The 14,381-nt window shown below is 39.0% G+C and overlaps 1 protein-coding gene across 1 annotated transcript in view; it reads right to left on the bottom strand.

The window, feature by feature from the left end:
- The window catches only part of itfg1 (integrin alpha FG-GAP repeat containing 1), a 138,986-nt gene that overhangs the window by 109,864 nt on the left and 14,741 nt on the right, over positions 1-14,381 (bottom strand). The window contains exon 7 of the mRNA XM_072381006.1: positions 3,474-3,532. Coding sequence (XP_072237107.1) covers positions 3,474-3,532 — 59 coding nt within the window. The remainder of the gene's footprint in view (positions 1-3,473; positions 3,533-14,381) is intronic.

Raw genomic sequence — 14,381 nt, 5'->3', positions numbered from 1 at the left:
CATGTGCTGCTGAGGTGCATTAAAGGAAAACAAGAACACAAAAAGCAGGGTTGCAGGTTGAATGCACAAGTATTTGGCTTTTTTAATGGACTGAAGCTGAGAATGAGACGGAGTTATACAAAGTCAAAAGAAATTTTTCTGACATGGCGAAAACTTTATCTGTCTCAGAGAGTTTGGGCTCCCAACCAAAGCTCTTGCTTGATCCATTTCTCCAACAGGTTTTAAGAGATTCACTTTCAGATAACTGGCAGGTGGTGCACTACAGAACACACCGAACAAGGCACGGACCCTCTCAAGAAATGACCACATTATGGAAAGGTAGAAAGATAAATTCATTAAAAAGATTAGGTGACACAGTGAAACAAATGAACATTTGTTTCAGAGTCAGGCTGATAAATGTCCACATTCACTCATGGAATTATCAAGCTTTTAGGACGAGGCTTGGTGTGAGTTTCACTTGTATTTTTCCTATGAAGAACAAATTTGACTTAATTTTATGTTAAGCTGATTCACATTTCAACTGAAGCAAAACTCCTCAAACTGATATTTGCACATCATCTCTTTCATGTTGACTGATGACAACAATGAAAGAGTCTCATAGAAAGTGTCCAGTCCTGTGATGAACACCTTACATCCAGGTAAAGGAGTATGGATTTCTCTCTAAAAGCTGTCACACACATAAGAACTAAGATTTACCCCATACTTTTTCATGGGGAGATACTAAAATGTTAAGCAGTTTGTTCTTGGTTAACTGATTGTTTTTCCTTATCTAACACAAGAGAAGCTCTGAACCTTAAACTATATGCTTTTCATGCATTTTGAAGTTTTGTTGTGCTCATTCCCAGACCTGAAGCACCCAGTGGCTGAGATACCAAAAAAAGATTCTGTAGTTTACTGTTGGTCATACCTGAGAGAAGAAAGCAGGATGACAATTAAGTAATAACTGTTGTTCTGTCTCGTTTGCTTTGCTTGTTGTTGTGAAGCTGCCGACATGGGTTTGATTTTATGAGAAGTATACGATCATTATCATTCCTTCCTCTGCTCCATTTAGATCAGAAGAGAAAACATATGACACATAACTCCATACGTTTCCTTTAATGCTCTGTGTCATGACAACATTACAGCATCAGTGTGTGGTTATGCCAGTCATCAGAAAGTGAAATATGAGCTAGAACCTTATTGTTATATTCCCTGTCTCACAGCTGAAGCCTAAGGCATGTTTCAGACTAACACAAAAAAATAGTCTTCTCAAGAAAAAATGTTTGGCCAGTTTTAGCGCCAAAGTCTGTGAAGCCTTTTAAAATGTTCTCGCTATCTTGCAATACAAAGTACTGTGATATATACAACACGCATTTTATTGTACATGGATTGATTTCACATGTACACCTCATTCAAAGCCCCCCCCCCCCCCTTACACACACACACACACACACACACAATAGCCCACTAAACTCCTTGTTAGTGCCATACTGAGGATATGAGCCTAAATAAGGGATCATTTTTACAGACGCACCCTCCCGCACTCTAGTCCCCTCTGTAACAACCATCTTTTCTTTCAGGCACAGACTGACCCGATATTGAGGTAATTTACCGGGGGCGAGGAGGAGCTGTTGAGCTGTGTCATTTCTATGTCGATGGGTGATCGCTTCACCTCTCTAATAGCTCATAGATGAATAGTCTTCATGTGCAAATCCTTGTTACCTCCAATCTCAAAATATAGCTACATGATATCATGTCTTCCTTGAAATTAGAAGAAAATCTAATTCTTCCTGAGGGGCTCCTCTAATTTTTTTTCCCCCGCATGGGCAACCGCTGATTAGCTATTTTGATTGTTTACCAGCTTGTGAGACCTCATTATAGAGAAGCATTCTGGCACTGACTCTACTGTATGGGACTCTACTATTGTGCTGTTATATTACATCACCTGACATAAGCTCCATCTTGTGAGCCAAACACTAAAAACAGCTTACGATGCAATTTAATGCTATCGTACTAAATCACATTAGAACAACAAATATTATTGCCTGTATTTCTAGAGAGTTTGTCTCTATCCAGCTAGTGGCAACTTCTGTGCTAAATTCTGAAGTCATCATTCTATATTTTTGAAAATAAACACCATGCATGTGTCTGCATGAGTTTTTGACAAAAGAAACTTTGGACACTGGACACAACTGTCCAGCAGTTTAGAAATCATATATCTGCAATGGCTGCTTTTGTTCAGCTGTAGTTAGCACTGAATGCATTTTTTATTTGGCTAAACGTTTGCTTGATCAAGGTTTTATCCACCTTTTGACTGTTAAGTCTTTAATAGACATAAAATACATCCATTTGTGAAAAGGCATCTCTTTGTAGTGGTTAGCAGCCACAGTTCTGGCAATATGACAGCTCAGGGTTCAAATCTTCTGACGGACAAGTTTAGCTTTCAAACGAAGAGCTAATTTATACACTTTATAAATTTATAAATTCAAATGACCCTGGGAACAATGTCTTTAATCCTCTCAACAGATGCCACCAGTCATATGTCCGATTGCTCTTTGGGTACGACAGTGAATTTGTTCTGTTTTGTTTCTGCTTGGTCTCACTTGCCTCTCTCTGTCTCTCTCTCCCTCTCACTCACACACACACACACACACACACACACATATTCTGTTAAATCCCTCAGTCTGTCTCAGCTTCTATATTCTTCCTTGCCTCCTCCCCTTCCTTTTTCATATGCCCCCTCCTTGTGATAAGATAGACTACTGTTGGGCTTGTGCCTCGACCTGCTGAATTTCAAATAGGCCCCTTTAACAAAAACCCAAGACCACGGTCTCCCATCCCTGCTGTTCCAGAATATTAACTAGTCTTGCAGCAGTGCCGGCAATCCCAGGCACACCAAAGTTTATGGCTCGCTTTAGGAGACCCCAGTTAGTTTATGTCTGACACATGCTGGGTTCCAAAGGCAAAATTTACACCTAAAGAGTGAAAAATGACAACTTTTGCAAAAAAATTATAGACCGTAAGAATGAAGGGCAAGAAAGTGCACCAACGAAGATTCTTTGATCAACGTCACTCTTATCATCTGCTTATTGTGTCACATGACAGAAGATGTAGTCTTTTGATGTAAAAAAAACTGTTGAAAACCAAGAGCTCACAGAGTAATAGTTTTAGGCTCACATGGATTAAGTCTACAAATGTTTACCACAACATTTGAAACTTTAGTTGGCACAACTTGGCATTTGCTGGAGGACAAATCGTAGGTCTTGACAGTGATTAAGATCAGGTGACTGTTAGGGTAAACACAACTTTACAGCAAAGAAAATGTCTTCCTCTACATTGTCAATCTCCTTAGTACCTGCTTTTAGGAGCGGAGTTCAATCAAATGTCAAAATAAAATCAAAATCAATGATTATTATGGATATTCCTATATCAGCCACAATTTTGAACACATGACTCAAATATGTAAGTGAAATAAGTGAATCCAGTGTTTGTACCTTGTTGATCCAGGTTTCAAACTGCAGATTGGAATTTGACTCTGTCGTCAGGAACAGGTCTGGAGAAGGCAAAAAGAAGAGAGGTACATTACAGCAATTACATCAAACACAGAGCAGACGGCATTGATCTATAATGAAGAAAATGCTGTCCATTATTTGGATGGTAGGTCCGACACGGAGGACAAAGAAGTTGGCTCTGTGCTGTGGCCACCCACTGCAGCTGTAACCTCATGCAGCTTACAACCAAAATCTCTTTGTCTGCAGCTCTGCGTTCAGTCTGTTTACAATTTATAATCAAACATTATGGACACATATCCAAGTTTTAAACTGATTACAGTCAAACGAAAAGAGACTTGATGTTTCCCATTACACGTTATTTTATTAACTGTCACCTGAAGAAACATTTTTATTCAGATGCACCTGCCAAACACACATCTACATCCACACACACTTTTTGCTCTTTCGTTAGACCGTTCGTCATGATTTTCAATATCTTTGCTGCTACTCAACCTTTACAAGCTGTTGGTATGGCTTGACCATGTTGTGTCTCATCTGTTTGGATTTTTCTTTTCTTTTTTTTAAATTAAATCGAAATTCCAAAAGTTAAAACTTTATGAAACCGACTGTATTATACTCTAAGTTACTGCTGAAGTGCTTTAGCAGTGAATTGGACAAACATATAAAAACACAATTTGCTTGGGCTCTAAAGTTGCATTATTTAGACAAAGTCCTTTTGAAAACAAGATGTAATGAGGCGTAAAAGTGCTTCTGTATTTTTAGTTTTTGAAAAAAATAATTATTCCATTTCAAACGTAGCCTATATGAAACTAAGCATGGAACCAAGATGGAATGAGATCCACGAGATCCAGTCCAGACATCAATCACCTGCACATTGCATATAGCTATATGGAAATATAATTCCTATGGAAATATTGTTTACACTGAAACAGCTTTTCATTTCACACAAAATAGTCAAACAAAACGGAAAACTTGAACCTTTCAAACTTTACTCATGAAATAAATCTAACCTACTTTAACCAATTTTGATAATTATCTTTAGCTTATAAAATGCAAAGTCTGAGATCCCAAAGCAAACAAAAATGAAGTGGCTTCTTAAAGAAAAAGAGAGAAAAACAGGTGAGTAAAAAGATTTTTTCCTCAGCTTTCTTAAGTCTTCAACCCCTGGTCATGCCTATAGCTCGCTCTACAGTAAACATACAACCTGCACTTGTACCCATCTTCCTTGCTCTTCAAATTTGAAGCCCCAGGCTACACTTCTAACGCAGTTTTTCTGTGCTCTTCTATAGAATGGCTTTTACTTTCATCACCGCATTTCTGGGGCAATTCTGCCCCAAAAAATGGACATGTCATAAATATTAACATTGATCTGGCTTGGGGCACTTCTATAAATGTTGCCGTGGTCTGCATAGGAAAATACAAATGATAATGAAAAAGAAGAAAGGGAGGCACAACAATCACAGGAACAACGGAGGATGTGGCTACAGGGGAAAGCCTTCACCGTGTAAATAATTCTCTGTGATGTAACTACCACTGCAGCCAATAGCAAGTTCAAAATGCTGCAGAGTGACTCCTCACTAATGTTGAAGGAGAGGTGCAACAATAAGTACACGATTATAAAGAATGACTGAATTAAACTGACTCGAACAAACCTTTCTATTACACACATACCATGTTAGCTTGCTTTGTACTCCTGTCTCTGGGTGAGCTGTACTCTGATGATACATCTCACTGGAGCTCGAGCTTGGTACTATTCTGAAATCAAGCTTTCAGGGAATTTGCTTCTCAGCTGCTTCCCACACAGAAGCCACTCCAGTTGAACTCTTCTGCTGACAAGCTCTTTTAGATAAAACTGTATTTGATTTGACTTCACCCTCAAACGAACTTGATTTATTTTGCAGACTCAATGATCAGGACATACAGTATTTTAAATGTTAAAACTTTGCTGAAGTCGTGATGTTGATATGATCTCAAAACATTTTAAAAAGACGAGCACGACAACGAAGGCATGCGTATTCTATGTATGTGCGCACCCACTCCACAGGGTTCACGCTAATTTGTAAGCAGTGTGTACGTGCTTTTCTGTGTTGCCATTTGCGTTTGTGGTCACACCGGGCGGTGTGTTGATTAGCTGGATTAATCAGCCAATCAGGCCTCTTAGACAGATTCCAGCCGTGATTGGCTGATTAGCTGCGATGCTGCTGTGGCAGTGAGAGAGGTGCAGTGAGCAAGGTGATGCACGGAGAGATCTTAGTCTCCCCAAACACCCCCCCCCCCATCACCACTTCCAATCTCACTTTTACCTTTTTTTCCCCTCTAGAAAAAACAGTTCAATTTGAAGCATTAAAGCAGTTATTAATGTCAGAAATAAAACTTCATTCTACTTCTCTTTTGGACTCGTGATCACAGGTGACTCATCAATTCATCCAGGAAGTACGCACAACCACAACAAGCTCATTTGACTTGCTGAACTAAATGAATTTCAAATGAATCCTCCTAACTGCATTGTTTTTCTCTACTCTTTTCTCACTAATTCAGTTCTTGACAGAAAGTACCCTACACAGCCTCATAAAGTGCTGCAAGCTTTAACTATAAAGGTAAGTGGTGCCACGGTTATTCTCTTCAACGCAGGTTTACTATTCCAGGGAATTTGACATTATTGTAGAGGGACTCGTTCAGGTTAAGAGATATTATAGAGAGCAGTGCAGGAAGACAGAACAGACAGAACTCAAACAGAACAGAAGCAGAGAAGCTTTACTTTTTCTATTAAATGAGTCAGTTGTTTAATCTTGAAACTAAATTTTTCATTTAAATGAGTCTTAGCAAAATGCACTGATATAAACATATCTTTTAGTTTTTTTTTTTTTCATCGTTTTCAGTTCCACTGGATGCTTTTTCAGTCAAATTCAATATTTAAACCAACTAGCTTTAAATCACAACCACTTACAATTTCAGTAAAACAAGATATCACATACAGTCCACTGAACAGTGACGTAAAATCAAGTGCAGCGAAATTCTTTATTGTGTCACTTCACGCTTAAATTACAAGCTTTTTCTCTTATCCCCACTTCGGTCCATTTCTTCTAAGGTTGTCCTCCCCACCGTTACCAAATGCCTGCTAAACGGGTTTTTACTTACTTATATAGAAATCAATTAAAGATGACAAAACCACATCAGGGTCTGTGTTACATTTGAAATGATTTTTTAAAATTAATTTATTCTTCTCAGTGTAAGATAATGAATGCGTAGATGACGTTAAAAAGTGGCTTTGCAAGTGCAGACCATTTACCACTTTATAAGAGCTCAAAACTAAATCAGTTAAGTGCTGCTTCTCTTTGGAAAAGTTTTATTTACTAAACACTTTATTGCAGAAATGCTCCAGTTTGGTGTCAGACCTAGCTGGAACCCAAAGTGGAGACATCTCTTCTCTATTCACACTCATTCCAGAGAAGAATGGCTGAACCGGCCCTCTTTCCTATCCTGTAACAGAACAATATCATATCAAGACAGAACAACCAGCAGCTCAGAGTGAATGAAAAATGGAAGGCAGCATCTACATTATGTCTATGTCTATGGAGGACTTGACCTGGGGATATATTTGTGATATCAAACAGGTAACCTGGAAGTCCCACACTCACAGTGAGCTACCTGCAACCATATCCAACCTGCTATACGTTGGATATGTTTTATACAGGCCAACACATGTACAAAACCCAGTGAAAACCATCAGACCTGAGAAGAAAAAGAGGATAAATTCCAGAAGTGCTACAAGAAAGTACTCTGAAAAGGCATGGAGGCAACTACTGTGACCCCTTTAATGTTGCCAGCTCGTATCTTGTTAGCTACAATGATATAAGAATTAAAAACGTGAATAATATACTGTGTCGAGCATAGAAACACTGACAGCGATTTTATCTGATCAGAGAATCTTATACTTGCTGTGTAACACATGAAGTGTGTTAAAAATGTCAAAGTCTGAAACAACATCACTGATCTGGCCCTTGACAGTATGAACAGATGCATTTATTTAAAGGCTAAGCGAACAGAGGTGCCATCCAACACCACTTGGGAAAGATGCATACATAATTGAAGTACCTAAATGTGTATGTGTGTGGGAAGGTGGGCCTGCTTTACAGCTACAGTGATTCAGAACGCTAAGTGATATGTCACGTTTCAGGAAAATAAAGCTATGCAAACGGTGAGAGACTCAGGAGCATTGGGAGGCATTTTATATCATCTACATATTCATATTTACACAGAGATAAATACATGCATATGTATTAAAAAATAAAGCTGGCTTGACAAAATAAAAAATATCACTTGATTATTTCCTCAGCTCTCACACCCTCTCTCAGGGTTTTAGTTAAAACTGTCTCTCCCAATAAATGACACTTGAGAAACTATGTTTTCACACCCACATGAACATGTTCATGATGAGCTGCCTGCATAAACACACTACCCACCCCCACACCGCATAGCTGATTTCAGCACATTATTCAAATGTCTGTGTGCATCTGTGAATTTCTTTGTCATCAGAATGCGATCGAGCCAATCATCTATAATCAGCTAGTCCTTTTTACGCTAACAGAATAATTACAAGTGCTTTTGTGCCTGATAACAGGGTTTTAAAATCCCCAACTGACACTGTTTAAGTATCTTAAAACAAACAGAGCCCCAAGGTAAACTCCACATGCTGCTGTGCTGAAGAGGTAATGCAGATCTCTATAAAATGCTTCTGTTCAAACTAATCACCATACTGCACAAACGTTTTACTGCCCGTTTCTATTGGGACGCAGGTGATTTGAATCAGGAAAGACAAGGATCTTTGGTTTGCTGTTCACATTAAATGATCCTCATGTGGATTAGAACACACTGATCAGCCATAACATGAAGGCATCTACCAACATGCTGCCAAAACAGCTTCAACAAACAACATCTGAGGATGTCCTGGAGTTTCTGCGACCGGGACGCTAACAATAGCCCTTTGGGTCTTGTGGTCTTTGTGGACTCGACTTGGCTCTCAACAGATTACATCAAATCCTATCAGAGTGGTATCTGAGGCCAGTAGCTCAGACACTTTTTCGTGTTCTAGAGCCCTACCCAAGCAGTTTTTGTGGGGCTCCCCGCTGTGATCCACTCAGTGATCATATCATTAAACATGAGGGGTGATTTTTTTATATTTATATATATATATATATATATATATTTATATATATATATTTATATATATATATATATATATATATCAAACTGAAGTCATTTCTCAAAGTAAGTTTCAAGTGATTTTTTCCCCTTAAAACAATTTAAACTATTAACATTTTTGAGTAAACACACTTGTTTCCAAAACTTTGTTTCTGGTTTTTGCTTTAGATTTACCATCTGGAATAAAAGTGGGATGTGCAATAGATCGGTCTGGTAAAACGCTAAGATTTCCGAATAAACAAACCGTGAATTAAAATGAGCTCATCAAAACTCATATACTAACGTTTAAACTGCTTTGGTAAGCGGGGGGGGGGGGGGGGGGGGGGGGGGGGGGGGGGGCAGGTGAAAAGAAGAACAGAATATGAAGAGATGAGAGGAGTTATTCATAGCTTCTCCATCAGATCCGTTAAGGGGGATATGAAGCAATTTAAAGGCTTCTCAAGCAGTATTATGTCTCTCTGTTCCATTATATTCAGCTGCAGTGTGGGAATAAAGACCAGGCTTAATTTTATACTCCAAATAAACAGATAGGATGACGTTAAGAGGTTGGTAAGCCTCAGCAGAGGGAGAACTCTGACATGGAGGAGAGTAGACAGCAGCAGCTTTCTTGCTTTGACTCCACTCTGCACACACCCTTCCTTGCAATGGTACAAAGCCTTTAGAACAGATAAGCTGAGCACATTCAATGATCTGTAACCTGGTAAAAACGTATGAAGAGGGCAGGGTCATTTTTAAAAGAAAAATGCTCTGTCAAGGTTCAAGGTTTACGCTGTCATTGATTGATTACGAGATAATTGTGACAAAGAAAAAAAAGACAGCAGTCATTTGTTGGTCAATTTACAGCCTGGAATAAACCATTCATTAGAGTCAATGAATTCATCCATTGTGTTTGTATCCATCCTTGTGTTTGTATAAACCATATGATCGAGGTGTTTGCAACCTCTGGGTCTGAGAGGCCCCCCAGCATATGCACCAGCTGATACATAATTTAAATGGAGTGCAGAATCCACCCACTCAGTGGACGGCTTATTATGGGAAGGGAGTCAGACCATCAAAAACATTTAATGGTGGTAGTCTTACATATGCTGCTCGTGGGCATTTTGGCGGTGAGAGTATTGTTTTGTTTAAATGCGGGTCAAAAGTTTTTACAAATAGTTATAGAGGCAATCCTTTTCTTTTATTCATATTTGCCTATACCTCCGTTTTGTTGCATTCTTTGAGCCCAGCTTGTTCAAGATAAGGTTAAGGTTCAACAAAACAAAAAAAATATGGAACTATGTTAATCTAGTATGCTGGGGAAATGGATTCTTGGCATACTTGGGTCCCTTGAATAAAAATAAATGTCAAAGTCTCTCCACAGTATTGCTGGTGACATTTTAGGGGCACAGTTTATCAACTTTTAATAGCTTTCATGATAATGAAACATGTCTCATAGTGAAAGTTCTCTCAAACTAGTTTCATGATCATGACAAAGTTTCAGAGCCCAACAATAGAAAACCAGTGGAATGTTAAAGAACATGAAGTTCGAACTATGTCATTTGCATGCATCTGCAGACACCTCTTGATGCAATCATGTCAATGCAAATTTCATACCTTTCCAATATCTAAGAGGACAAGTGAGTTGATCTAAATAGCATATTTCAGAGAAAAATAACCGAGTGCTTTCCATCAAGCTCAGGGAGAAAAGCTGATGAAAGAGGATGGAAATGTTCAGAAAACCAGCATTAAAACAACCATCCATTCATTTTCCAATCGCGCTTAATTCGTCAGTTGGGTCGCTGGAGCCTATCCCAGCGGTCATCGGGTGAGAGGCAGGGTACACCCTGGACTGGTCACCAGTCCATCACAGGGCCACACAGAGACAAACGAGACAAACAACCACACACACGCTCACACTAATTAACCCTACAGCATGTTTTTGTAAGGAAGCCAGAGTAACCGGAGTGAACCCCGCATACACGGGGAGAACATGCAAACTCCACACTGAAAGGCCCCAGCCGGGAGTTGAACCTAGAACCCTGTCACTGTGAGGCGAGGGTGCTAACCACCACACCACCATTAAAAACAGCAACAGTTAATAAAAACAGCAGAAAAAATGCTAAATGAAAATCAGAAGAAAGACAAATTATATAATGACAGTCTGGAATGTACTAGGGATGCAACGGTACTCAGTAAAACTGAACCGAAAATTGAACCGTTCGGTCCGCTATGCACGGGACAACACGCCCTTATGGACCGGGGTTTTCGGTTTTGTAATTAATTTTGAACTGATGGTTTACAGGCCACTGAGTGTGCATGTCCAGTAGGTGAAAAGCCCTCCCTGAGAGTTAATGTCCAATCACTGTTGTGCCTCCACCCACGCACCCCTGTCGGTCACACTGTTGTAACTGGAGGCAGGTTCAAAGTGGCAGCGGAAAAAAGAAAACAAAGAGGCATGGCCAGCACTAGCGGAGGAGTTGAGAGCAGTGGTGGACTGGCCATTGGGAGCACCAGGACATTTCCCGGTGGCCTGGCCGCAGAACTGGCCCGCTCTGCGATTACCGATGGTCGGTGGGCCGTCTAGTGGGGGCTGGTCTGTGGTCTGGAGTCTAACAGTGGAGTAATGTTTCGTTAGTTAGACTAATTTACATTGCAGCGCAATGTAAACATTTAACATTTTAACATTTAAACATTTAAGTTGTGTTTAGTAACTGTTAACTTGAAATAAAAGTGTTATGTTGTTCAGTACACCAGTGGTACTGGTATGTTTACAGTTTTTGCTGACAAGCAAAATAAAGAGAGAATTTTTTTTTTCTCTTGACGCACAAAACACGTACCGAAACTGAACTGAAACCACCACCCTAGGTATGGACCATATGGTGGGTTACCTGTACCGTTGCACCCCTAGAATGCACAGGCATTGCATGTTTTTATGTCAAGAGTATTTTAACAAGAGGGCTTCTGAAATCTCAGTTTATCTGACTCATACCTTATACTTTGTTATACCTTATACTAAGTTTTCCTTTGGTCATTGGCTGCTTTTACTAATTTTCAGCCAAAAAAGTCCTTGAACCTAACCATTTTTACATGAATAAATTTTGTTTGTTAAGCCATTTAACACAGACCTAAGTGTCATTAAAGGACAAAAAAAGGCACCTAACTCAACTAGTGCTGTGTCTCCACATGATAGACAACTTTTTAACCATACATTTACTCACTTTGCTACTAGCAGCCTAGCAATTTATTACAATTTCTTTAGCTGCATCTAAAAAAAAAAGCCAAAGATGACAGTTTGATGGACAAAAAAAAATAATATGTGCGCGCCAACAGAGTGATCAACAAATGGCTATTAGCCAAAAACTTAGCATATCTCTCGATGTATTTTTTTCTTCTGCCTTTAAAGGTCTTGGGATCCATTTACAATTAATCCATCTACTGGTAATTGGAGCCTCACCAGTAATGGTCTCCATGGATGGGGCCATTCTTATCAAGGGACACAAGGTGAAAAGGCAGAGTTATGCCAAATGACACAAGTACTGGACGGAATATCAGTGGCAACAGGTCTTATAGAGTGATTCATAGTCCCCAGAGACCGTACCTCAACATTATTAAAGCAGTGCAGGATCATCTTGACAGAGAACAGAAATAAATGCAGCCAACATCCAAAGAAGAGCTTTGAAATGTCCTTTAAGAAAATGGTGAACGGTTTCTAAAGAGTAGTGAAATAAATGTCACGAAAGCTCACCTAGGAGGGTTCAGGCTGTGTTGAAGGTGCTCATACCAAATACTGATTTTCAAGATCACTACAATTGTACAAACTTTTTTGCTTTACATACTTTGTTTCCATTTACGTTTGCATGTTTCTACAAACTGCTGCAACTATTTCCTGTTTTCCTGGCAGTAAAGAAAGTAAGAAGAAAAAAGAGTGAGGGGCGGCTCAAGACAATTCTGAATATTTCTAATGCTATACTGTCCTAACACTACACTATCTTTTTTTTTTTTTACATCTGCTAGCTTAGCAAAAATTCTCAGAATTCCTTTCCATTATTTAGCAATGTTTGTATAAGCAGCATTGGAGGAGAGGCTTGCTTACTTGGATGCATGTTAAACCTGCTTGCAGCAGTAGTTTATCAAACCCCCATTAGTGAGTACAGACTGACTAAAAGTTACACCCAGCTGGTTTCTAATCATTCTTATGAAAAACCCTAAATAATATCAAGAAAAAATATAACTAAAATTAGAGTGATTAGCTAAATGAAAGAGTCCATTATCCAGTTATCACTGAAGAGAGATAATGTTGTAAAAGCAAACTGAATAATGGAGCAGAACAGCAATGGTGGGAGGAAAGGAGAGTAGGAGACAAATACAGCATACTGTAATAACCCAACCACATTATTCCATGCATGTGTCCTTTGCTTTCCGCTTCAAACCATAACCTTCATCAAAGTTTACTAAAAAGAGCAGTCATTTCATTCTGCCAGCCTGTGCTGTTAAACTCCCAATTAGCATCTTGTTAAAAGCTCTATTGAACTTTTACAGAGCTATCGGGGCATGTTTAGGTCCCCATGCTCTGATGCAAAAGCAAAGTCAGGTCACTACATCCAAGGCATACATACTGTATAAATATCACAAGGTATATAATATATCCTACCGAGTCTTATACTCAACTCAATATATGTTACTGTAAATGTTATATGTTAAATAAATGTTACTGGGAAAAGACTTTAGGAACCAAATGTTTTGATTCATATCCATCATGCTGTTTATCAGACAGTTACCTGATTGGCCAAAAAGTCAATCTGTAAAGAAAACCAGTGACATCAGACCCAGGACCCATCAGACTTCAGCTACACAAAGAACCGAGTTCTGAAACAGATGGTGAGGCCTTCAGAGTCCTGACCTCCGAGTTAGTCTGGGATCCAAGAGGAGTATGAAGACGCCGAGACAACAAAAATCAAGTAGAACCAATGAAATTCTGCATTGTTTTACATGTAAACATTTTACTTCATACTTAATATTGACTTGGGCTTTCTGTTTACTTTACTTAGCACGAAAGCAATTAGTAAACAAACTTTCATGAAATTATTTTGGTGTTTTTTCTTGGTGGTTACTTAAGTGTGGTTGCATGAGGCTGAGGATGTCTGGATATGTGCAGGGATGATGGAGAGTATGACTGCTGGTGATGACAGCCAAAGAACTATTGATGGCACTGTGCTGTGTGTTGAAGGGACAATGCATCAGTCCTTTCATAAGTGAAATGATCTCTCTTCCTTCCTTCCTTTTCTGTTTAGGAAAAAGTCGTTCATCTAGACTAGCTAAAGCATTCTACTCTAAAAAAGTTTCTTTGGTTTAATGATCAACTATTATTATTCCTCTGTGCTTCTGAGTTGTTCAGTGTAATCTGCCGCAGTGCAGAAGTGAAAAGAAGTGCAACAATGGATTCCTGCAATTTTGTAAATTTAAACAGTAATGTGTTAAATATCACTAGTAAGGTACAGGTCTACAGACTAGAAAAATAGTCCAAAATATCATTTGCTTCTTCAAATGTGAACTAAATCAACTGATGACAAAGACTCATTACAACACAAAAACACAACTGCTTTTAATCCTAACGTTTCATTCTGCTTCCAGCTCCTCTCTAACAGTCCAAAATCTGCAGTAAACCCAGACTTTTCCAGTCTAAAGTGGAAATCTGAGGCAAACATGAAA

The sequence above is a fragment of the Leuresthes tenuis genome, unplaced genomic scaffold (assembly GCF_036924035.1).
Source record: "Leuresthes tenuis unplaced genomic scaffold, fLeuTen1.0.hap1 SCAF_2, whole genome shotgun sequence".
Lineage (NCBI taxonomy): Eukaryota > Metazoa > Chordata > Actinopteri > Atheriniformes > Atherinopsidae > Leuresthes > Leuresthes tenuis.
Note: the sequence above shows the minus strand (reverse complement) of the source record. Positions and strands in the feature narration are given on the sequence as shown.